Source organism: Botryllus schlosseri, chromosome 14 (assembly GCF_051294905.1).
Source record: "Botryllus schlosseri isolate E-star chromosome 14, Bs_hap1, whole genome shotgun sequence".
In the NCBI taxonomy this organism is placed as follows: domain Eukaryota; kingdom Metazoa; phylum Chordata; class Ascidiacea; order Stolidobranchia; family Styelidae; genus Botryllus; species Botryllus schlosseri.
Genome location: NC_137249.1, coordinates 10,642,605 through 10,668,698, shown reverse-complemented (window position 1 = coordinate 10,668,698; position 26,094 = coordinate 10,642,605). Strand labels below are relative to the sequence as shown.

At 41.4% G+C, this 26,094-nt stretch overlaps 2 protein-coding genes and 1 long non-coding RNA gene across 3 annotated transcripts in view; 2 read left to right on the top strand and 1 right to left on the bottom strand.

Annotated features, from left to right (window-relative positions):
• Window positions 1–26,094, top strand: part of LOC145455596 (5-hydroxytryptamine receptor 2B-like) — a 176,945-nt gene that overhangs the window by 70,052 nt on the left and 80,799 nt on the right. The window lies entirely within an intron of this gene.
• On the bottom strand, window positions 347–5,229 carry LOC145455604 (uncharacterized). The gene is made up of 2 exons (XR_013920374.1): window positions 2,680–5,229; window positions 347–2,623 (listed from the first exon to the last, which is right to left on the bottom strand). It is a non-coding gene; the product is annotated as an uncharacterized LOC145455604 (long non-coding RNA).
• On the top strand, window positions 17,613–25,978 carry LOC145456050 (E3 ubiquitin-protein ligase UBR2-like). Its single transcript, XM_080334081.1, has one exon. It carries the CDS (start codon window positions 19,742–19,744, stop codon window positions 24,995–24,997), a length of 5,256 nt encoding a protein of 1,751 aa, XP_080190207.1. The 5' UTR covers window positions 17,613–19,741; the 3' UTR covers window positions 24,998–25,978.

Here is a 26,094-nt window from a genome sequence, read left to right as displayed (position 1 = left end):
GAGTAGTATATTTATATTCTAATGAACCCGAATATTTATGTTCTATGTACAACACACATAAGTTTGGCGCTGCTTATATCCGTCGTGTTGCACTTCATTAGATAAATGCTGCTTAGATTGAATCAATGATATATATACAATGATTGGAAACTGCCACGCCCCTTAACGCTATAAGATAGTTTCCCGGCGAAATCAGTCCGTCGCGGGATATGCTTGAGTACAGAAACGGGATTGCGTATGTCGACTGTGGTGGGGTGCTGCGATCGGCCTTGCTGGCATACTAATTCACTGATTTTCCCCAATCGGTTTAGTTTTTGTTGGTTTCCTGAGCATAGTGAGGCAGTGCTGCATAATAGGATGTAATACAACTTTTAACAATGCACATTTATCAAAGTACAGACTAGCTGCGAGGCATTTTAGCATCAGTTGCAACCATGCATGTACGACACAGCCTAAAGAATTTATAGATACTGTGGGTGAGCGTCAATATAGATGTGCAGAACCTAGAAGGATTGTTGAAAGAGGATTTGAAATTTTTCTGGCAGCATTTACGTCACCTGATTTTTTAAAAGAGAAGGGTTGATTACGATAATTGTGTGAGCAACTAAGTTGTTTTAGATAGTATATATTGTAATATTGTGAGGCCGAATTCACCAAGGGCCGAGTTAACTGGCAACTATTGTACCAATATAGCGATTGTACCTTCATAATATAAAATCGGAACTAACCGAAAGCTATCATTGTACTGATTGCTAAAATGCTAACATATATAACTTTTTACCGGATCAGGCCGTTGAATCCACATCAATGATGAGAATCGGCATTGTTCCAAAGAATATACCATCGGAAAAACAATGCACTAGAACAGTGGTTCCCAACGTGGGCGATTTGGCGGTCTAGGGGGGCGAAAATGGACAAAGGAGGCGATGAGGGGGGGAGAAGTAGCGAAGGGGGCGATAGGGGGGCAATGACGGCTATGTTGGAGTCAAGTCAGAGAAATAACCTTTTTTTTATTTTTAGTCATCCCACGAAAATTCCATTGCAAAAGTGGAAAATTCGACATGGAACAGAAAAGTTGACCTTTTTTATTTTTAGTCAACCCGCCGGTGATTACTGTTTGTATACCGGTTTTTCGGCTCACAAAATTTGGGGGGCGATGATCGGCGTGGAGCTTGAAAAGGGGGCGATGAGTCGAAAAAGGTTGGGAACCACTGCACTAGAATGACATTTAGGATAATCACTCCATAGTTAGTATTGTTCACATCGACCTGGCGTGATATGTCGTACTTCTCTCAATAGTTGAATCTTTCACACCGGGGTGTCCGAAAACATCTACCAATGCCCATTTATTCAAAATATACCTGGTAAACGTTTTGGCACTTCTTTGATATGAACTACCCGTTGTGAGGTGTTCCCCATGAATTGCCTGTAAACCTTGAAAATTAACATGGAGTACTCGTTAAGATTGATAGCTGGAAGGATTGTACAAAATAGATGATTTATGCATTTGCGAGCAACATTCTATGGTGTCTTATTCATTGAAAGGTTAGGAAATGATTTTGTAACCTTCGTCATTGTATAGTGTGTACGTCTATGGTTTTTTATGTATAACCTTCATAACTTTTCGCCATTTGCATCACGCTTTATGACCTGAGCATGAGCATCAACTTGCATTGTATGTGCTGCTACCCAGGTTATTTTTCCAGCAATGTAACTCCACAATCATCCAATGCAAAATCTCTCTTGAATATGCACATTGCTCATATATATTGCATATGCGGCAGTACGGAAAATACTTGACGGATTGAATAAATAACTTGATTTCAATTGTAGTTGACTGGCAAAACTGTGACATAACAAATTCCCATTCTGTAAATGTCTAATGCATAAATTTTTTACAGGATCGTTAACATTTTTTTTTAATTATAGTCCATTCTAACTTTCAAGAAAAGATTGTTCGTGTATTGAAACAGCCGCAAAGCAACCCAAAGCCGCGTGGAAATTGAAAAGGATTCAGGGATCTTAATAAAAGTGCAAATCATTATCTTGTAGGATTTCGGCACGCCAGGCCGTCCATGAGAAGGAACCATGTCATGTTCCACTTTGCTTCAGACATTGAGATATTTCCAAAGATTGTAGTCAAAATGAATAATACTTTGACGAATGGTGCCGGATTGGATTGATACTCATTGAATCGAATGATGCAGAGAAAAATAGTCTTGATGAAAGACTATACATATTATTTGAGTACGAGAGGTGAAGAGATGGACACTACAATGCAACCTGTGGATAATTTCGTGTGCCTTGTGAATATGACAACCAAGTTCAGCTACAACTGCCATTTAAAGCCATATTGCATTCTAGATAATATTGCTTCACTTGTACTAGCTGGAAAAAGATATGCCGCTACTGCAAAACTGGAGATATTCTTATGCCGCAGAAACAGCAACGAAATTCATGAGCAGGGAAGCTTATCAAAGAGACAAGAAAACAACAACAATGATAAATTTGATACGGACATTTTTGCCAATCCATCGAGCAGACTACCTCATTATCACCAAGAGATTGAGTCTTGATCCGTTATTGGAATCATTTTTATCCTGATCAGGAAATCTGGCCGCACCTGCGATATGGTAATTTTCAAAGAATAATTGATTTCTAAAGAGGCTTGAAACATACTAGTGTTCAAATGCCATGGTACTTGATGCTTGAATGCCCTCCGATGTTCAACGTCATGTGAGATCGCTGCTCTACCATCCAACTGCTGTCCTGTTATTGTCATTAAGAGAGGATAAGAAAGCTCGAAAAAATAACATTTGAGAATATATATTTTTGTTACGTGACAAGAAACATTGACGTTATCAACTACTAGGCACAGTTATTCGATTGTTCATAATAGCACAGCACAGTTTCACAAATTACAACAAAAATAGATGCAGACAGTACATTTATCGAATGGCTTAAACCAGGGCTGGCCAACCTTTTTGGCCTAAGGGCCACATTTGATTGCCGAACTTTTGTGCAGGCCACTAACCGCGCCAAGCGCGAAAATTTTTTGAAGTTCGTAGATCAATAATATTGTCACTTGACTGTATTGCGGGCCTGCTGTATATCGCTGGGCTAAGTTTGCAAGGACTGGGCTATTCGGCGCATGGACATATCGATATCGAAAGCTGTGACCAACATGCGCCAATCATTTCCTGCCTAGGTTACATGGTCAACGGTCTTACTGCGAGCGCAAACGCAAGGTCGCATATGTTGAACGACACTTTGTCTCGTAATCGCGAATATAGTTAGACTCAAGCTGATACATTAGGTGTTCTTCCATTTTCACAAAAGGGCAACAATATTAAAAACAAGAAATCGAGTGGCAACATATTGCGCTAAGCTTGTAGAAATTTTTACCTTTGATAAATCCATCGCAAATTATTCTGCTTTATTGTAGTGTACAAAGATATACCAATATGTGAATGACTGATGGATCTGTAAATGCGTCGGAACTGATATTCTAGTCATCACAGACCAGACTAATCAAATTTTGGTTGGCCTTGCAAGCTTAAAATCGGTGCAATCCATTATATTAGAAATTTCGGAAATTACCTCGCGGGCCGCTCAAAACCTTCTCGCGGGCCACATGTGGCCCACGGGTTGGCCGGCCCTGGCTTAAACATAGGTATATCTGATATTGTAATTTGCATAAACAAGAAAATCCCTTTTGCTACATATTCACTTGACTTAAATGCTTTCCGTTGACTAGGATTTTGGTTCTTGTTATTCTGAATTTAGATGACAACAAGTCTGACATGATAACAAAAGTTGTTTATGCAGTTTTTAAGTGTTACAGTAAATGAAATATCCATACCCTGTATAAAATTTTCAATGATATTATGGTGTTGGTATCCTCATTGAAATTTAGACACGACTAGTATCAGAGCATTTAGGAGTCCATGAAGAGGTGAGGTATTCAAGCTGTTCAAAATCCTGCTTCTGTAATACCCATGCGATGACACATTGTTATGATGCTCGGATTCGATCAACTTCTTCCATGATCACCTCGACCGTTGAGGGATGGATGGTGATGTGGAGATGGAGATTTGTTGAGTGAAGGGGATTGTTGGATAGTCTCTATCCCGTCCCATTCTTCGAAGTCACCATCTTGCAAGTCAACTATGACTGTAAGAGTTGACAAACTGGACTGGACATGGACAACATCACAATTTAATGACTATACAAAGTATATGCTGTGAACAATCATTTATAGATCATTGGCTGTGCACAAGTCTATCAAACCTGACATGGACAGTGGCAGGAACTTTCTACCTATTGTGGGTCGCTCTTGCGCACACATACACTTATAAGATATACCATCATATCATGGTAAATTGTACTCATGAAGTACCGTAGTTTGAAAAAGTAGGTTAAGACCAGGTTTTGCAGACGTTTCTTAGTCAATTGGATATTGAAATCTACTTGTTGAAGCAGAAAATGAACGGTCTGAAAAGTACTCGAGTAGTATGAAGAAATGAGTTCGACTTTACTTTGTATACATCTGTTAGTCAATTGTATACTGTATCTACAAGCTGCTGACGATTACTCCTGATATGTATCAAACAAAAATATTTTTATTCAATTATATATATGAGCATTCGGATCACAAGATGAATCTCCGTAACAAAGGAATAATGACTATTATTACTTCAAAAACGTGATGCTTTTTGCGATATCCTCAAGTAGGTTTTGCCTACTTTCACAACTTCAGAAGGCCTGACTTCAGAGCCCGTTTTAGAACCTGCCTGAATTGACTTGAAAAAATTAGAAATGACTTCGTGACTTGATTAAAAATTTGCAATGACTTGAAGATAGTGACCTGATCCCAACTCTAGCTCGTACTATGAAGTATCCACCTTTATCTGATACTGCGAGACCACCTCCGATCATAGTGTTCATCACGTAGGCACACTGGTAGGCTACATCAGTTTCGTCTGAATATTAAGCCATGCTACTGGTATTGGCCAAAACCTGTACAGTATGCACACATTTCACGTGCAAAACAGGTCTCGATAAAAAACTTTTCACTACATTAACGCCAGTTCCTGAAGAAAGATTGCTGGCGAACCGTTTGTTTACATCGATTTCATTCCTGTAGTGAAGCATGACTCGCGACGCGTTCAAACGCAGAGCTCACTGGAGTTTCCAATCATTGTATATATATCATTGGATTGAATCGGTTGCGGTTGCCCAACATAATGAGCAATGAGCATGCGACACAATGAAAAACGACAGATTAGCATATGACTATAGAATGTAAACGTTTACATTCTATAATGTGACCCTTATTTAACGTGTCACTTTGGCATGTGGTTCCAGAACCCCAAATTTTACCCTAACCCGCATCCTGACACCAAAATCAACACTTATATATTATATATACACACAACACACACTTATATATATCCTAATCCCAAACCTAACCTTTATCCAATCCTCAATCTAAACCCCACCCTCCCCTAACCCCAAATTTTACCCATGCTGAAGTGTCACTTGCCATTATCATAGCCTTTATACAGGGATATATACCCTGCCAAGGCTAAAAGCTATTATGTCGCATGTTATTACGTTTACGGGCCGATTGAATCATGTTCACCCATAATGGTATTAATATAGCATATCCGTCATCCACATTGTCTGGGTAGTTTAGGCATGGCATATCAGGACACCGACATCAGAACATTCTCGAAAGCAGCACTTTCACGCGCTCCTTTAGTCTGAACGAAGACCTGACACAAAGTTTGGAATGCATTTATGCATCTGCATCAATCTGTACTATCTATACATTCTCTACTATCTTCTTCACTTTTCATTCAGTGTGCATGTCTCCTCTTTACATCGCCTGGGCCAAGGTAGTGTCTGATTCCATAGACTTCTCCAAGTCGCTTCGACACCTTCCTATCTTTTCATCGTGTCGCATTTTTGTGGTGTCTTGAACTGATAAAAATTGCTAATAAACCAATGATGATGATGATCTGCTCTTACCCTATCTATGAGAAAGAAAAAAAATTGGATCGAAACGAAGTCTTGACTTTGATGCTTCTTTATAGGTAATCACACTGTTCCTTGTGTATCACGTGATATAGCCTACGTACAATCATAGCAATTTACAGCGCATGGTATGCTGTAAATTGCTTTCGCACAGTTACCCTTCATCGTGGGTTAGTCAAATCTTAGATTAAGAAAAACAAATGTTGTTCAAATTATCAATTGTTTCGCGCTTTACATGATATTCATCGCCTCAAAAATGCCTTGCCCTGAATTTTTCCGCGGTGTTTCCGTGTCCTAAATCGGTGCCTGTGCTTCCCAACCTTTTCCACGTCGCGGCTCACTTTTCATCCAAATTTCATCGTGCCACCTGCCACCATGAGATATGAAAAAACGAATGAAAACGTCAAACAAGAGGAGTTAGCGTAGCGGTAACGATGAGAGCCCACCAATCTGACGGATCCGGTTCGATTCCCGTCGGATGTTTATCTGGGCTCCTCATCAATCAATCATGTTTATTAATATTTTCATCGTTTCAAAACATCACAAGACTGCGATACAAGGAAAAGATAGGAAGGTGTCGAAACAACTTGGAGTAGCCTTCAAGATCAGACACCCCCCTTATAGACTAGGCGTTCTTACACCGACAAAAAAGCCCATAAAAAGATCCGACGAAAGAAAGAACTTACAAGAAATGGAAAGAACTAGTAGAAAGGGCCGCGGCTTCAAAAAAGCTCAACATCGAAAAGAACCATGACATCGGGCACTGTAGGCTGAGGTGGATATGTTAGAGTAATGGATCGCTACTGATGCGTGTCGTTCGACATCCTAATATCTGTTCATGACATCGCTTTATGTCTTATCGCATTGCCTACATTGTGTGTGACTTGTTCAGGCGAAAAAATATAACCCAAACGATTCGATTCGACAGTGCACAATGCGTAGTTGTTGTTTTGTGGTATTCGTAGTGTTTCCGGTTGCGATGGTCATTAAATTTACACCAGGCCGGTATTCGTTATTTTTATTCCGCAGCTGCCGACTTGTAGCACATCCCCACATCCAACTCTTTGATTTTCAAGACACCTCTTACGCGTGTGTGAAGTCTGAACAATGAAAAATTCGAGGCTAATTATGGAAGTTCCAGGGCCATCAGCCAATGTTGGGATGACTCGAGTCATGACTTGACTCGAGTCATGACTTGACCTGACTCGAGTCACCTTTTTCGTATGACTTGACTTGACTCGATTCACTTTGCTGAAATGACTTGACTTGACTTGACTCGGCGTATCAGATTCAGAAATGTGGATTGACTCGTGACTCGGAGCAAAATTCACGAGTCAATTTCAAGTCATCAATTAAGTCATCAGTGGCGATAAAAATACCTGTATCTTGCGTATGTTCGGATTGTTCGCGAAACACTGGTGCAGCCTGTAAGAGCGACCAATCATTCAATGATCGTGCGTTTCACTGAGCCTCCATCGTTTTCTAACAAATACATTGAACGCAAACGAAGTGATCGAAGCTTACATAGCTTACGTTGTCGTAAACTATAGTAGTAAAGTAATAAAAAAGAAAAATGTATATTTCTGTTCCCTATGTTCTTACCTCAACCAAACCTCCTATTTTATTGGAATCGAATTCAAATATAGTCTATATAGTCCTCAATCATTAATGCAGGCTGGAATTGTATCATATCAATTTGTAAATGGGTAATGTATTGCATCTTATTATTTCGTTTCTCTATTCTCTATTTTGGATAGTAAAGTGGTAACTATAAACTGAAGCTATGCAATTACTTACGTAGTTTAGCAGTTCTACGTGTATGTGAGCGATACAGCGCCTTCTTGCGTGTATATTTAACTCTATATTCCTTCAGCGGCTCGGAATCAATGACCAATCAATCAGTATTTCAGACAGCTAGCAATATGCAATGGCGTAATCATGTAACATACTTCGAAAGGGCAACTTGACTTGAATTGTGACTTGACTCGTGACTTGACTCGACTAGACTCGACTTGACTCGAGTCACCTCCGAAAGTTGAGTGACTTGACTTGACCAGAGTCACCTTCGAAAATCGATTGACTTGACTTGACTCGAGTCAAAATGTGCAATGACTTGAAATGACTCGTGACTCGAATATAGTGACTTGATCCCAACACTGCCATGAGCCTAATAAAATTGATATTTTCGTAATCAATACAACGATAATGTGTGGTGTTAACTAAAAACAGGTCATCAACTTGATTGAAATCCCGCTTTACCCGATATTTTACGAAACTATTATGACGTTTGCTGCGCTGTGGTCGAGTTTTTGATCGCATACTATTTCTAGAAAAAGAGGACAAGTTCCCCAAAAAGACGACGTTTATAGGCGTCCTCCGAGGACATTTTCAATTTATTGATAAAAAAAAAGAGGACAAATCATCTTAAAAGAGGATGTATGGTAAGGTAACCCTACGTATAAGATATACTATGTCATTATATGCTACATCGCCCATCTATGTAGTATGTATGTCACGTGCCTTTAATCTTATTTCTCCTCGCTACAACGTGACTTTGTCCGCCATATCCTATTGTATATTCCGTCCATTCGACCAATATATGTAACTTTCAGGCAATACTGTCGTCGCATTCTCGTTGAGTTGTCAGATCAAGGACTAACGCAGGAACGTGTGTGCTACTGCAAGTCAAGCATACCTTACCTACTTTGCCACAACTCAGGGTTCAACTCTAGCAGGTTACCAGACAACAGCGCGGCTTCTACACTACTCAAGTCGAAGTACACAACTCCAAGGCGTTTCGGCACCTTCCTATATTTCATTGACTCGCAGTCTTGTGATTTTTGAAATAAAGAAATTTTACGAATAAATTTGAACTGGAACTAATGCTGTAAATTTAAATCCAAATTTCTAGTGATGGAAAGAAGTAGCAATTTCCAAGACATGTTAGCTACTTCAAAAGGAAGAAGAAATGAAAGCTCTGAAATGTACCCGCAGTTTCAGAGATGGTCAAAGTAGTCAAGAAAGCTACTCAAGTAGAAGTAGAAGTAGCGACGAAAAATCTACTCAGTACGAGTAGAAGTACTTCTTCTATAAGCAACCTAAAACTACCTGAAGGAGAAGTAGAATTGACTGACTTTAAATCTACTCAAGTAAGTAAGTAGTGAAAACGATCGCAATTCCTTCATGGATTGTAAAAAGCTATGCGAAAGGTTCCGAGCTTGATTCATATTGATGCATACCAGATGACCACTCGGTCGTATCGTCCCTTCCCCGTCCATACCGATTATTTGAATGTTTCAAATTTTCCTGGTGAGACGAATTTAATATCTATCCATCCATCCATCCGTCCGTCCGTCCGTCCGTCCGTCCGTCCATCTAGAGAGAGAGAGAGTCTTTATTTTCATCGAACCAAAATACATAACAAACGGCAGTGATGGTGGTACAGAAAATATGCGTGCACAGTATTCGGTATTAGATAGGAATGATCGATAAGACCGTGAAGGTCATCTAGTCTGATCACACCAGCATCAAACAGGTACACTTGACTCTGAACATCTATCGACAGCATAAGCATTCATTCGCATCATCGGATGAAATAATAGTATTAAAATGGAAATGCGTTACTAATCCTCTATGTTTAGTCGAACAGTACGTTTTAGAAAATATCAAGGTATGTCGAACTCACCCATATTATAAGGCCCGTAGTTTAGTCGAAGAGCAATACGGAGAAGTTGTATATAGGATACGGTGTAAACACTGCGCGAGTAGTAAACGTTAATAAAAAATATGGTGGATCGAAAAAATGCCATGTTGTGTAGCTTTACTTACGGAAATTAAAGGCATTACTACACTTGCTTTTGTACTTCAACATGTATGTTATACAGACAGAAGAACTGATATTAATTAGAACTCAACGTATATGATACTGGGAATTGAAAGTGAAATATATTACTTCTAAAAGCGGAAAATGTATTTCATATGTCTTTAGTCCAGAAAGTTTCAAAAGTGGTACGCTAATGCAGCTCTAAAACTAAAAAAAAGTCAGACTCCACTTTTCCAGATTAGGACACGCCATGGACTGCTAGATTACGATATGATAAGTAAATGCTAGATTGCGAAACATCGGTTTCAAACGTTATGATGAGCCATATATACTGTGATGAAATATTTCATATGGGCGAATGGCGACAATCCGGTGTGAACGGAACCACGTCAACTCACTACCTAAATTATATTCACCGATACTTTCGTGAAATCATAATGGTTACTCCGTATCCACTGAGCGCGAAGCGCGACGAAAATTCTGGGATTTACTCAACTTTTATGAAAATTAAATGTTAATATTCCGTGAAAACAGCCCCGAAATTCCTCAAGCTATATCTCACTGATTGGTGGATTAAACTACTTCTACTTTACAAACTGAAAATAGCGAGAAGTAAGTTAGTAGATCACAAAATACTACGAAGTAGATGTAGAAGTTGCGAAAATCAGATCTACTTGAGTAAGTACCAGAAGTAGAGGAAAACTACTTGAGTACTTCAAAAAAAATAGAAGTACTTCGTTACTGACCACCTCCGCCCAATTTAGGAAAATAGAATTGGTTGACGGGTCGCATACTTACACCAGTTATGAGATGGCTACTGTCAAAATAAAACTACAAGCATAGGTAGAATCTTCAAAAGTACACTAAGTTACCGTAATCACTTGTAGTCAAAAAGCAGGGGTATCTAGAACTAGATATCCCTGTCAAAAAGTATTCAGTGCTGGTACTCAACTAGAACTAGTACAAGCTGCAGCAATGATTTTCAGAATGTGGCAAAACTAGTTGAAGTACAATTAGACAATGAATAACTGAAAAGTACTCACGTAAGTAGTTTCAAAAATTAGATTTGATTGCGGCTTCGCAGTTATTCGTGGGTATGGCTGCTTTCGAGATTGCTAAGTTCATATTTGCAACTATAACGCTAAAAGACTAATGACAGCACAAATAGGTGTCGTTTCCGAAAATATGTTCAGTTACAGTGGTGCACGGACTATTTCGGCCGGTTCTTTTGACAATGTCATTCATCAAAGTAATGCAGACAAATCTCTCCAAACTACATTCTGCTTCACAAATTCCAAAGTGAAAAAGTTGGAAGTTTTGCCGAATAAACTGTTGAGGGGAAGTAGTCAAGACATATAGCCATACTGAAGGGGCATTGCGCTCTAAATATGATGTGGTATCAAAGGAAAGATAAAATCGGGATTAAAGGTGTCATAGTTTTTTTCCACTCATACTGATGACAGGCGAGGTACTGCCTCACTTGCCTCCCCTGGCCGCCTGTCACTGAGACCAGCCGCGTAGCAAGCTGAAAAATAAGGGGGTTGGCCAGTTGAAATAAAAGGTGGGGTGGGTTCGATCTTTTTCGAAATTAATAATATAGCATCAATTCATTAGGGTCAAGTATGCGCAAATGCTGATTACACAATCTCCTCGTGTTGACGAACTTGCGCGTATCCTTGCCAACGAGTCCGGAAGTGCTGAAAATTAGCGAGTCCCTGATTTCTCGGAAACATTGAATACTTAAATACGCGCGTTTATCAACACGTATATTACGTAGCCTCGGCGACAATTTGCGCAAGTCAAAATGTTCGAGTTGTTATGGCATCTGTTCATCTATTTCTGGTGGTTCAAACCTTGTTCATCTTTTATAACTCAAGCCTTGACACATATCTTCAGATGGTTATGTTCAAGTATTAGCGGAAATCAATTAGGGGAGACCGGGGACAATTGTAACACTTTTTGGATTTTCTAACATTACGTGTTTTTCTCGTGGAAATTTCGTTTCCAACGTTTTATACAAAGAAGCCAACAACTCGATAGTTAGTATAAAAACTAAAATGAAACTCAATCAAGAATCAATCATGGAAATTTTGGGTCGCGATAATCGCCGCTCAAATGTTACAATCGCCCCGTACCCAGGGGCAATTGTACCACCCATGCGGGGCAATTATAACAGTGTTATTTATATCTAAAAACAAGCGAAATGAACAACGAAAATGGGAGCACCAATTGTATTATTGCATTAAACTAAAGAAAGAGAAGTTTGAACGCTTCTAGGCTACGCCCCATCGCATTTTGGCATCTGAATACAGTATCACCATCCGTGCCTTCTTCACGAGCTCAAAGTGTACGAGAAGCACATTCATTCTATCATCTCCCTACACATATTCGGCCTCTTCTACCAAGGTGCTGTTGTTCAGCGTGCATAATGGGTTTGGCATTCGGTCACCTGCAAAGGTGTGAAGCCGACCTGGCTAAAATATCGTGGTTGAATTGGCCAGTGATAGTGTAGAAAAACGAGGACACAACATTGAGTGGCGTCAAAGCTAATGGCATTCTTCGCTTCTGTACAAAATTAAAATAAATTGCTCACACCAAATGACAAAATGTCAGTGGGCCCTGCTCAAAGTCAGGGGATGAGGATTCAGTCAAGTGCGCAAGCTCTTAAGTGACCATTGAAGGTCGACACACCAAAAGTCGATCAACATGAGGAAGGGTCGTAGAATCATCAAATAACCGAACCCTATAAGATCCACATCACATCACATTAGCTATCGACTGTGAAAATTGCTCCTGTCCCGGGTGGCTCGGCTCTGAAGACTTTGTCATATCGAGCCTCCCGTCTACCTTGCATGTCGCATTTCACTGTGACATTTTTGTAGTGTTATGTTGATATGTAATGTATACGAATAAAGATTCTCTCTCTCTCTCTCTCACTACTTTTGTATGGCCTTTCCGACAAATGATCATCTTAGAATTGGTATGGTAAGGTAGTATCTGTTCTGGTATTGAACTTATGGCTGTTGCAAGATTGGTCTTCAGTAGATAAATGGTTATACCAAAATATGAACAAAGATATTCAGCATTGAAAAGATATTTTAAAGGGGCAAAAGTAACAGAGTGTTACGATTGCCCCTGACACGTTCGATCATGATTAGCGTCTTAGTATGGTACCTTCCCGGCGATGCAAGTCCTAGTTCTCCTATCATCACGGTAGACTATGGTAACATATTGTTCCAGCTACATATATTACGTTGTAACCACTTGAGGTACTATCCGTCTGAACAAATTATTCCAGACCAGAAAATATTTACCCAAGGGTCCAAAATTTCGTTTTTTCAAATTATCCCAGGGTTTCGTGTCGCAGCTCAACGTAACTCCAGGTATGTTAGGAGAGATAACTAGCCTACCGCATGCGCACTCAAAATATCTAAGCGATATATCCACCCTACTAGCGGTGAGGTCGATTGTTACATTTGCCCCTAGTTACATTTTTCCCCGGTCTATCCCCTACGCATGCGCGCACCAAAGTTGTAATGACTCGAGTCCGACACTAGTCCCGATTTTCTGATGACTCGAATTTACTCGAGTCATTTTCTCAAAATGTAGAAATGACTCGACTCGAGTCAATCTGTGCAGATGCGATTTGTTCAAGCCAGTGCAACAAGGCTAGTTGGAGACGCGATAAATCAGGCCAGCGACGATGCCGAGTGAGTATATGAGATCGCTTTGCGGTAGTTTGTGCAGGTGCAGAGACGAATCTCGCTAATTGGTACATAACACGCTTCTAGCTAATTGGTCACACCCTCCTCGCTGATTGACCGCGCTCGAAACTGATAATACGTAATCAGTAGGGAAGTTTTTTGCAACTTTTTTACAGCTTCCTGTAGCTTCTTAAATATACTCAGAATTTATGTAGTGTGGTGTTTAAAGCTGTTTGAAGCATTTATATATTGCAACTTTTCTCCCTTTTTCCATGCAAATTTTTGTAACTTTTTCGATTTTTCATGAAACTATTAGCAAGTTTTTTCGATTTTTCATGAAACTAACTTTCTACTGGAAATATTCGGCACTATATGTAAATAGATCGCGTGATCATTTCACTGTCGTTACAATTTGAGGCCTTTCTGATTTGACGTACATTCAAGCCAGACCGCCGACAATTATATTTTCACTGGGTCTATTTTTCAGGCCATTGATTTTGTTGAAGTCGCCAACACTGAGTTTTGCTACAGTGCCATGGATACGGATCGATTCGTGTATCTCATATCCTAATCGTTTCAAGGAGCTTGTCCATAAATGCATCTTTTTCTATAGTGACTGTCTGCTGTGAGCTTGGTCCGCAATCACACAACATCAGGTACGGCAGCCTATACACTACATGTAGGTAGGTAGTCAGCGAACAATGCTCATTCAACCAATCAATGAAATTGATATTGTTGTCTGATGTAAAAATCTAGCAGGCGAACGGGGTCTATCTTCATTTCATATATTTATTATATCATAAAAACCAAATCCGTGCGATTGGGGTGTTGGCTACTGCTGTATAACTTAAGTTAATGGGGGTAATATCGATAGCAAGTATAGAAACCCGTTTTACACGTTCTACTCAATATCAATATTGTGTGAGAGAGAGAGAGAGATTTTTATTTCGTCAACCGATGACGCCAAAATAAATAGAACTCATATAAATATGCAATATTTAACAACACAAAACAGTGGTTTATCGGTATTGACTGGTACCGGCGATATGATCATGACGATCTTCGTGTCAGCCGGAACCATGGTAAATGCATGGTTATTTAAATGAGATAACCTCATAACGTGATAACGAACCAGGGTAAGCTAATACGGAATGTAGGCCTATCTTACAAAAGCAATACCAGCAATAACAAAGAATATATGAAACACAACACAGACAGCCACAATCAATGCGCGAGAAAGAACAAGTAGGTTAAGGATTTATAACTGATAATGGGAAGTGTACACTGTACAGTGTACATGTACAAGCATTGACTATAGTATTTGCTCAGAAGAGAGTCCAACATCCCTGACTTAAAGAATTATAGTTGGAGCTTTTTAGGTGTGGCGAAATCTGGTTGTTCCAGATATCAATCCCTGCTCGTTTAAATGGAGGGAATTACCTCTATCAGAGTTTTTTTGTTTTTGAAATGATGAAAATAATATTAATAAAAACTGATTGATTATAATTGATTAACGTAGCAATACTCAGACGCCGAATACATTGTCCGGTCTAGCCTAAACCGTCAAGGCGCAAGTTTATATTTCCTTGCAAGTCCTTGTCGAAATTGTTGGCAAAGCGACGGAAGATATTGATTTTATGGGATTAATTAAAAAATCATTTGATTGCCCCAGTTGATACCTTTGGCGACGTTTAAAACGAGTCAATATGTGCTTCAGCATTGTTGCATTATGTGGCCCGAGTCGTCGCTAAATTTGTACATAAATATGCCAGTTCACTGAAAAGTAGGGTATGGATTAGCAATATGACGTGACGTCATGAGGTTCGCGTTCACACGAACCTGAACCTTGCAGAGGTCCACACCATCCCTAGTATATAGCCTACCCGTCATCAACAGTACAGCGTGTCTCTGGAGCCCTGCACAACAAGCGGGCTAAGCCAACCGACATCATAATCTGACATATCTAATGTACTGTATATGGTTGGCCGACATATGAGCAATGAGCATGCGACACAATGGAAAACGATGAAGTTAAAGCATGGGAGACTTTAGCATGCGCCACTTCAGCATGTGACTTTAGATCCCATGCATAAAATACCCCTAACCTGAAACATAACCCTGAAATTATCCCCTCCATTAGGGGCGGGCAACCTTTTGTAGGCTATACACTATACAGCAGCGTGCTAAAATGTCTAAAAATGTCAAAATATTACGAACTGGCGTAAAAAAACGTCTGTTTGACTTTTCGCGAAAACATATGGTTATAATATGTCGTGTGCGTCAAATCATTTGGCGTGCCATGAAAAATCATCTCGTGTGACACAAATGGCAAGCGTGCCGGAGGTTGCCGACCTCTGCCCTATATATATCCTGACGCCAAGTCTTACCCTAACCCAGGGATATCTAGATATCCCTGCCCTAACCTAACCCTACATCCAACCCTAACCCCCTCCTAACCCGAAATTTGACTCATGTGACGCATGCGCCCATGCCCAATTGTCGCATGCCAAAGTGTCGCATGGTAAAAATGTCACATCCTCAATGCTCATATGCCCATTGTCCACGAACCATCGTAAATGTATGTATATGTAGGCTATGTATAGCTTTAGCTTACTAGCTTCCAACACGGAAATAAAGATCTCTATAAGTTGATGAAGAAAGCGCGAAAATTCACTAATGCCCTAATGCATTCTGTGGACCCAGTTCTACCCTGACAAGTCAAGGAGATGCTGGTAATGTGTGTTCGCTTTTACCTAAGCGCCTATAGAGTATCAACACCTTCCAATCTTTCAGTGTATCGTAGTCTTTTGGTGTATTGAAATGATAATAAAAAATTAGCAATGAATTCAATTGAATTGTAGCGTAGCACAAGCTTATTAAGGCTATGGGAAAACGACCCCTTGTTTTGGAACCCCTGCTCTAACCAAAGCCACGGCTCAGTGGCCGCTCATTACATTGCGTAATCATCCTCGATGAATTCCATACGCTTTGGCAGTTCAGCCGTTCATTGATCGTCATTGTAACCGGTTCAGTTAATACTGGCGTAGCTTGATCTACGATGCTGTGTTTCTACATGCCTAGTTAGCAGTATAAAAATTTCTGTAACATCATTACATCACTGGTTGGTCCGCTGCCCGCTGGTGATTATTAGTGACGTACTAAACTGTAATTGTCACCCCGCTGTTGTGTTATGATGCGTAAATTCTTTTCAATCAGGAAGGCCCGCTGGTGCTATTATTTATCGCGAAGCTATTATTATTATTCTCGCATATGACATTACGGTAGCAACCTGACTGATGAGTGCTAACTGGTGCAAGTGTAACAACAGTATCATATCTTTCAAGACTTGTAGGACGGGGCGGAATCAAGCCAGAGCTAGGTACCATTCCGCGCAGCTGATTGAGCGTGATGTCGATTTTCTTCACGTGACAGGTTGACAGGTTCGACTTTGCTGTGTGACGAGACTGAAGCAGGGTTGCCAGACATCTTTTGAGAAAAAGGGCCAAACAGCGCCGGAAAAGGGGCCAAAAAGGGCCAAATTGTTCAATAACGTTAATGCCATTGCAACATTACCCATAGGCCTTTTTTCAATCACCTGGAATTCCAGTTTTATATTGTTGATACTGTTATAGGACACCAAATCCCCGATATGGAATCGGTGTCTCGAGCACACCAAAGATTCTACTGATTGCACACAGGTGTGACGCCGAGATGCGTCTTGGCACACCAAATATATTACGCTGAACGTACCGGGATTCCAACCCGGCCAAATCCACTACCTATAACTACACTGGATCCAACTACAATAACTGCTATTATTTCAAGCCTTTTCCAACTGAATATAAAATCGTAAAATAAAACTTTTTGTGCTATAATATGAAAGTGATTAAATTGATGAATTTTATTCAAAAATTGAGAGAGTAGTTTCTTTAGATTTGAAACTTACCCAACTTGAATAAATACTTGATTGTAAGGTTATTCACCAAAAGCTATCAGGTTATGTTGAAGTTTTTAACTTTCAAAATTTCTGTCAATCAGTAAGTACTATACTTCAGACTTTTTCTACTACTTAGCTTCCAGCCATGTTCGATGCTTTTTCGTCCACCTGTTCACAAATCTGTATTTACAATTGGAACAGAGTCTGCTCTAAATTCTACAAAAACAAATCCAAATCTTTTATAGTGTTTCCACCGAATCTTTGACATTGGCATAAACATTGTCAGCTCAATTTGCGGGATAGATTTATTTGAATACTTAGTCTGATGGCATGTCTCAACTGCTTCCAAAAAGGGCCAAGGCCAAATATTGAAAATGAAGGGCCAAGGGGCCAAATTAATTTTTTGGGGGCCAACTGCCTCTAAAATGGGCCAAATTTGTGGAATTTGGCCCCAAAATAGCCAATCTGGCAACCCTGGACTGAACCGCGTGCCAGCTCGTATTTTACTGTGTCAAATTATAGATGACGAAGGTAAACCGGTTTACCAGTCCCATCATACCTACAAATTGATCTAGATTAACGGCTTGTGACAATGCGAATTTGTCAAAGTTAGTCATCGTTGGTACTCAGTGAAACAGAAGTAATGTAAATTTCTGCTCTAGTACAAGTAGAAATTTTATTCCCAACCAAGTAGAAGTATTCAAGGCCTTGTTAGTAGTTGTACCGGTACCGTACTGTAAAGTAGAAGTAGTTCAAAATCAGAACCACTTGAGTAAGTAGGCAAAACCTACTTGAGTGCTCAAAAAAGTAGAAGTACTTGATTACTGACTACCATAGTGACAGTTATTAAAATTTGTGACGACCTTTTATGGTTTGTCGGTCAAACGTCCGTGATAGAATAGTATATATTCATATTTAGATAGACCCGAATATTTCCGGCTGACACTCGTCAGAGGTAATCGTAAGCAACTAGTAGTAGGATGATTTTATTTAGCGAAGAACTATCGAGACGACATGTTTCGGGTCGTCGGTAGAGGCCATTCACACTTTCATTTGTTTGCCTTGGAGTCGACTTTGATCAAAGTACGCCAGCCTAGTTTGTGCCAACAAAAATAGTGCCTGGAGCTCGAGCGATCTCTTCGCCTCGATTATTCGAAATTTTATGCCAGTGACGTCAATTTTGGTGATACAATTTCATGCACATTGCACATTCATTTGCTCAAATCCATCCCATTTATCAGTAGGTCAATGGTAGGGTCTAGTCTACTTCCTCGTCCATAACAACATGACCATCACCAATCAGAGTTCCCCATAAAATATCTAAATTCCTGGCGTTTTTAATTAAAATAGGGTTAGGGTATCGTAGGAGCGTTCTGTATTCTTACTACCAACCCTAATCCTACGACACCCCAACCTAATTACTAGCCCCCAACATTTCACTCACAACAATTGTGCATGGTCATCAATCAATGATAAATCATTGTGTTTAAAACTACTTATAATTAATCACAGCCATTTCCGGCTAACAATGGTGAATACGGCTAGCAATAACTGAGAGATTAGCCAAGAAAATGTCTTTGAACGATAATTGCGAGAAAAAAAAAGTATGAACAGGAAAATATAATTTTTGAAACAGAATGGGAGGAAGAGTGATGTAATGTCAATATTCGCTCAATAATTACAAAGCTAGTAACTTGAAAGGTCATTACGAAACCAAGCACCCAAACTTTACGAGTTACCCAACGAAGACAGATTCGCGGAGTAATATGATTTCCGAGCTGAAATCTTTCTTCAATGCTCTCCAGTAATCGAAGGAACTGCTCGCACTGCTTTGATGTCATGTCGGCCTGATTTCACACATCTTGCAGTCCAGTAAGAGACTCCAATTACCACCACACTATATTAAACTCCATTCGATAGGCTACCTACATTTCATTGTGACGGAATTCGTATTTTTTAATTTTTGTGTTGTGGCTCTTTTGAAACTAAAATTTTTATATCTGGTTCAAGCATGAAGCAGGTCTGCTCACCCCGGCTGGTATACGGTATATACCGTAATACAATTGCAGATCTAAAACACAGTTTGTTCATACCGATATCAGGAATTTCTGAGGGTGTGTTTAGCCTATTAAGTATGTACAGTACACACTTAGATATGTAGAATCAATTATACTGCCACTTCCAATTGCTTCATACTTTGTGTTCCTCACTAGAATTTAGTAGGTTATTCTTGGCGGCATGCTGCAAGCGAGTGGCCGAAATGCCAATATTTCAGACTACCTTTCTGCAACGTCGACAGAATTTGAAGGTGCCTTCCATGAACTGATCAAGGATGAAGTCGTTAAGATAATTCGAAGTGAAAAGACATGGTCTGTTGGCTCTGTCTTGGAGGAAGACCAGGTCAAAACCTTGATTGGGAATATATTCAGGTGGCTTCTGGCTGGTGAGCTCGAAGATAGCCTGGCCGCGCTCGAAAAGCTCAATAGTCCATCGCAGATTTGTGGTAGGGTGTTTAAGCCTGGCGAGCCAACCTACTCGTGTCGCGATTGTGCCATGGATCCCACCTGTGTGCTGTGTCATACATGCTTTTGGAAAAGTGAGCACAGCAAGCACAGATACCGCATGAATGCCTCCGGTGGAGGTGGTTGCTGTGACTGCGGCGACAGTGAAGCGTGGCACAATTTTCCTGCTTGTTCCAATCATAAATCCGATGCAAACGACAGTGAATCGGAAGAAAAGGAGTTGAACTTGCCGAACGATATTCAATCGAAGGCACCGTATTTTTTTGAAGCAATATTGAAGTATGTGGTTGAGCATATAACAGAAACAAAAACCAACCTGACGGATCTACCAAGCTCACTGCGTCCGACTATTGACAACAAATCCTTTTCAACGGTTTTGTTCAATGACGAATCTCACACTTTTGATTTCGTTATTCACGTTCTGAGAGACGCGCTCAAATGCACCGAATCAGAGGCCGCAGATTTTGCGACTGTGGTTGACAGGGAAGGCCGTTCCATTATATGTATTGGTGATGAAGGAAAGTGTGAGAACGCGAAAAGAATTGTGACAAGTCGACCGACGTCTTTGTTACTGTTTCGGACGTCGGACCCTCTGAAAACCGTGGTTATGCACATCACAAATTTGGCCCACCAGGAATTGGCGGTTCAGTTACTACCCGCACTGTCTGATATGGTGATGCGGTCCGAGGGCCTCCGTGAGATATTCTGTTCGGTTGCGATGAGTCAGAACATATCCCGGCAGAGTGAAAACAACGTCCAGTATTCAAGTGCGATCGAACTACTGATGAGATGCGACCACGAACTTTGGAAGACTCCACGCAATCATTACCTTCAGGTAATCATGAACAGCATACTGTTGAATGCGGATGCAAAAAAATCGTTCGCGGTACTATTCACCAAGTTGTACGGCGCAATACAGGACGGGTTCTTGAAAGGCGATCACGACCATTCTCAGTCTGTGGCGGTGTTATCCGTTCAGCTGTACACGGTCCCGTCGATTTCAAGGTATCTCATCGAACGTGAAAATGTGATCGGCCGAATCCTACATTCCCTAACGAAAACGTTTTATGTAGAACCCGACGCCGGTTTGGATCCTGACTGGTGTCGAGCGATCAAAATTGATCGAAAAAAGATGCGGCATACGATTCGCAGAATGGCATATACCTTCCACGATCTTCGGTACATATTTGCGGTGATTCCAACGGACTGGACCCCTGCTTTGAAGAGTGAATTTTTAAACGGGTTGAAGTACGTTTTGCAATTGCTTCTGTCTATCCACGGCTTGGATCAGACGGTCCGAAGGACAGACGCGCACATTGAACATGAACCAGACTGGGAGACGACTATCACTTTAATGATGAGAATTCATCCCATCATCAAGCGCTCGCTAAAATGGATATCCAGCGATACGGGATTGCTTTTCGATGCGCTTCACTTCTGCCTCATGTGTCTGAAAAACTTGCAAGATTCTGAAAACGCAGGAATTCAGAAAATATCACACGGCGGCCAGCAATATCAATGCATCGATTATGACATATGTTTGAGAGCGGTATCGTCTCATTATCCGATTCCACGCTTGATTGTAGCAATCCTTGTTGAACTCAGTAACAAAGGTTTTGATTGGCAAGAGATCAAATCGAACCCTTCCCTGGCAGGTCTGATGGAACATCCTCTCTTCGGGATTCAACTGCAAGAATACTGTCTACGGAGTCTCAGTCTGAATGCTCAGGTGGTCAGCGGAATGTGGAAACGCAACGGTCTATCTTTGGTCAACCAGATCGTGTTCTACAAGGATTACAGGTGCAGACAGGAAGCGTATGAACGGGATATTCAAATGATGCAGTTCTGCGCATCAGTTGTGGACCCGGACCATTTTCTTGTGAATTTGCAGTACAAGATGAATTTTCTGAACCACGGATGCTCCCAAGACCAATACGCCAAGTTGACGTGTGAGGTATTCACTATTCTGATCGCAGCCGTCGGCGAAAGATACATACCCGGTGTGTCCGACGTTACCGAAACTGCATGTATCGAAAGGAAAATTATCCACATTCTAGCTGTGGAGACAAAGCCGAGGTCGAAAATCATGAAGGTGCTGCCGGAGAATATAACCGACCAAGTCGATTTGGAACCAATACTGCGCAAAGTCGCAGATTTTCGCGAACCGGCAAACGCCAATTCTATCGGAAAGTATTCGTTAAAAGCAGATGTCCTGAACGAATTTTGCCCGTACGCATATCAATACAGCTTTGCCGACGAGGACAAAGCACAGCAAACTATAATCAAACGAAAATCTTCACAAAACTCCCCGACGTTTTTTATTCCGCCGAAATTGCCCAAGTTTTCAAAGTTATTCTGTAAGACCCCGTTTATTTTGTGTTCCGACACCTTCATCTCTCTCATGTCCGGATTTCTTCAAAAAGTGGTCGCCGGCGATAACGAAATGTGTCACGACAAAATTGTCCGCAGAGGGTTGTACCTGATTGCGATGGCTGTTGTCGAAAGTAAACACCACATGCAGAACGAGACGTCGAAGTTTGATTTCTTAGCGAAATGCATATCGGGCTGCGAGGCGAGCATTCTGTTTCTTTTGCAAAAGCTTGAGACGATGGAAGCGCACGCTACTCACAAAGATTTCGTCGCGTGGATGATTGCGGAAATCGAGAGTATGACTAATTTGAAGAGAGGCGCACGCGAGCACGGATCGTCGGTCGATCATCCGTCGTATCCCAAGACGGAAGTGAAGGCCGAAAGTTCCGGTCAAAACGCACGCAAGCAAAGAGCACAGGAGCTGCGTTCCAAGTTGCTTTTGCAAATGAAAACGATGCAACAAAACTTCTTGTCACAAAATCCGGACTTGCTGGGAGAAGACTTGCCGACGGCAGAAGAGACCGTGTCCATACCTCAAGCGACGCAGAACCGTACGTGCATGGACGCTGCGGCACAGGAGCAAGCGGCCAATCAGCCGGAAGAGTCCCACACATGCATGCTTTGCCAAGAGGATTCTGCGTCATCAGACGGCGCAATGGTCATGGCGGCGTTTGTCCAAAGATCAAGCGTCCTACGCAGGGGTACTTACGTTGAACGGCAAGAGTTTAATCATCCGTTTCTTCACATGAGTTTTCCTACCGGGATACACACCAGCACTTGCAGCCACGCGATGCATTACGAGTGCTTCAAGCAATTTCGTAAATCGTCGAGCGACTCGAGGCTGTTCCGCCACAGGCACCACCGCGGCTATAGCGAGCCGCCTAACAGCGAATTTGTATGTCCTCTCTGTAGTCGACTTAGCAACACTGTGATACCGTTTATGTGCAGAAGTATCGTTCACCAGAAAAGGAGTCGATCGCAAGATGATCAGGACAAGAATATTACAGACATGGAAGTCGCCGATGACGAATCGCTCACTCTAAATGAATGGTTGAAGCATGTGTGCAGCGCTGAAGAACAATTTTTCGATAGTTCTTCGGTAGTTATGCCAGATGATGAGAAAGAATCCGGTTCTTATGATCCAGAAGAGTTTATGTCGGTTGACGGATCGCCGACTTCGAGCAATCAATCTGCCGATAAATCTGAGAATTTGAGAGACAGTTTCGATGAGTTCATTTATGACATACTAAAGGAGTCGTCGCTTGATCTTCAGAACAACAACATGCTGTCTAGGCAATCGGCATTATGGCTGTCGGCAGTGACAACGTTATCGTGTACGGAAAACGCCCTGAGACTCGAAAACCGATCGGTCTTGTCAAAACTACAGGTGAGGCAATCCGCCGCACTGGAAGGCGTATTGGGTACGATGTACGCGTTGAAAAATACACACGCGCAAAACGACGACACTTTCGAAAAGCTGTTCAACGACGACACTTTCGAAAAGCTGTTCAACTGCATCGACGGGGACGCGTCGCTACCGGCTCTGTTGAACTGCAACGTTTTTAGCGTGTTCTGTTACATCTGGTTCAGCGCGGACGAGAAGAAAGATGGTGCCGGATTGACGGATGTAATTTCCTTCGAAAGAAAAATTTTACGGCTCTGCTCGCTTGCCCAGCTCGTGCAGATTTTTGTCCGGATGAAGGTCGCCGACCTGGAATTGACCTGCGACAACGTGGGCAGTTCCAGCGCGGTGGAAAATCTGGTCGTAAATTGCAATTCAGTACGTTTGATAGCGGGATTGAACCAACTCTCTGACAACGTGTCACGCGTTGGCTTTTCAAAACTTGTGAAGACCTGCATGCTGCCTTTTCTTCGGTGTTGCACTTTGTTCCTGAGGCATCTAACGGGAGTTGCCCCCTGTGTAGACGTTGCTGATGAAGCGGTTGACGAATTCGCTTGCGTGATGAAATATTTAGATTTACCAGAAAATCTGTCATCCATACTGGACTTTGACGATGGCCTGCAGGTTGTGAGAAGGTGGTTGAGCCATCCGAATCTACAGCCATCACTCTTATCAGGCGACATATTATCTTACCCGAATTTATCAAGAATACCCGACTTGGTGCCATTGCCGCCCAACTACGGCGAGCTGGTTGGTGCAGCCGCCGCTTTCAAATGTCCGAAATTCGCGTCGGACGACTCTCTCCACCCCACGATGTGTCTGGTTTGCGGCGACGTGCTGTGCTCGCAGAGTTACTGCTGCCAACAGACGCACCCCGACAAAGACGAGAAACGCCTGGTTGGGGCCTGCACTTACCATGCGATGACATGCGGCGCCGGTCGGGGATTGTTTCTGCGCGTCCGAGAATGTACGGTCGTGTTGCTCGATAAGCACTACCGCGGAACTTTCATAACAGCCCCGTACCTGGACGGGCACGGGGAAACGGATAAGGGACTGCGTCGTGGTGACCCTCTTTATTTGGATAATTCCAGGCTGTGCGCGCTCCGTAAGATGTGGCTCACTCACGGTATTCCGGAGAGGGTGTGTTATGATACGGAATTGAAAAATATCAGATACATGCTCGATTGGGCTCATCTATGACACACTTTTGTATGATAGCGATCATTATTTAACCATAGACACGCCTCAATGTGTCTGAAAAGTGTTGCTTCGCGTTTCTCGTGTTCAAATTGGTCCCAATTAATGACGCACGCAACGCAACTTTTTTTCCTGAATCTTGCTGGTTACGTGATTAAATCGTTAGGTTGCCTTAAAAAACGACGCACACCAAATTTTAATTCATTCTAACCAATATGATTTCGTACAGTTTAAAAATTTTGAATTTACCCAAAGATGCAAAAAAATGTTTGTCAGATTTTTCTGTTAACCCCATGAAATTGTTGCGCTGTCTTCAAAGCTGGTGCAAAACAAATTTGACTCAATTCCAACCCGTAGAAGCGGAGCTATTGAAGTTTTTCTTCGATAATTCGGGGATTATCCTAGATCGGTGGATAATCCAAGAATTATCATCGATTTAATCACTTAACCATCAAGATTCAGGAAAAAAAGCTATTTTTGAACAGCCCTAGTATACATACTTGTGAATATAGTTTTTTTTCGGAACTGTAGATATTTTCGTTACGATTATATTTTGTTCTCTATACTAGTGCCACCTGGAAGATGCGTGTTTACAATCGTAGTAATATCCTGTAATAGAGCCATTTCTCTCCTGTTGGCCATTTGTAGTGTCTGGTGGATTTTAAACTCAAAATGAATTAATACCGTAAAGCCAACTGTACTTCGTACTTTGTGCTAACCCATTGCAGCCACGTCTCGTGCTCATTGCTTGTACTTCATATATTGCATCGCGGAGTTCATGTCCTCGTACCCAAGGTCCATGTTGATTTTGGGATAACGCGTAGACCGAGTTTATGTCGTTATCTGCGATCATTGACATTAGAATGTAGGTGTGTAACTATTTATTTCCCTCATTATCTCACGAAGTTTTAATGAGATGCACTGCTTGCGGTTTGAGTGTGCAGCGAAGGCGCGGTTGTTCGAATATATTCTTGTCGGTAAGGATATCTTGTGATTATTTACCAGCTGTCATCGATGGAGGGGGGGGGGTCACAACTTTTTATGTGCGTTTGGAGTCGACAAAAAACCTAGTTGTTTAGAACGATTTTATTTTCGAGGAT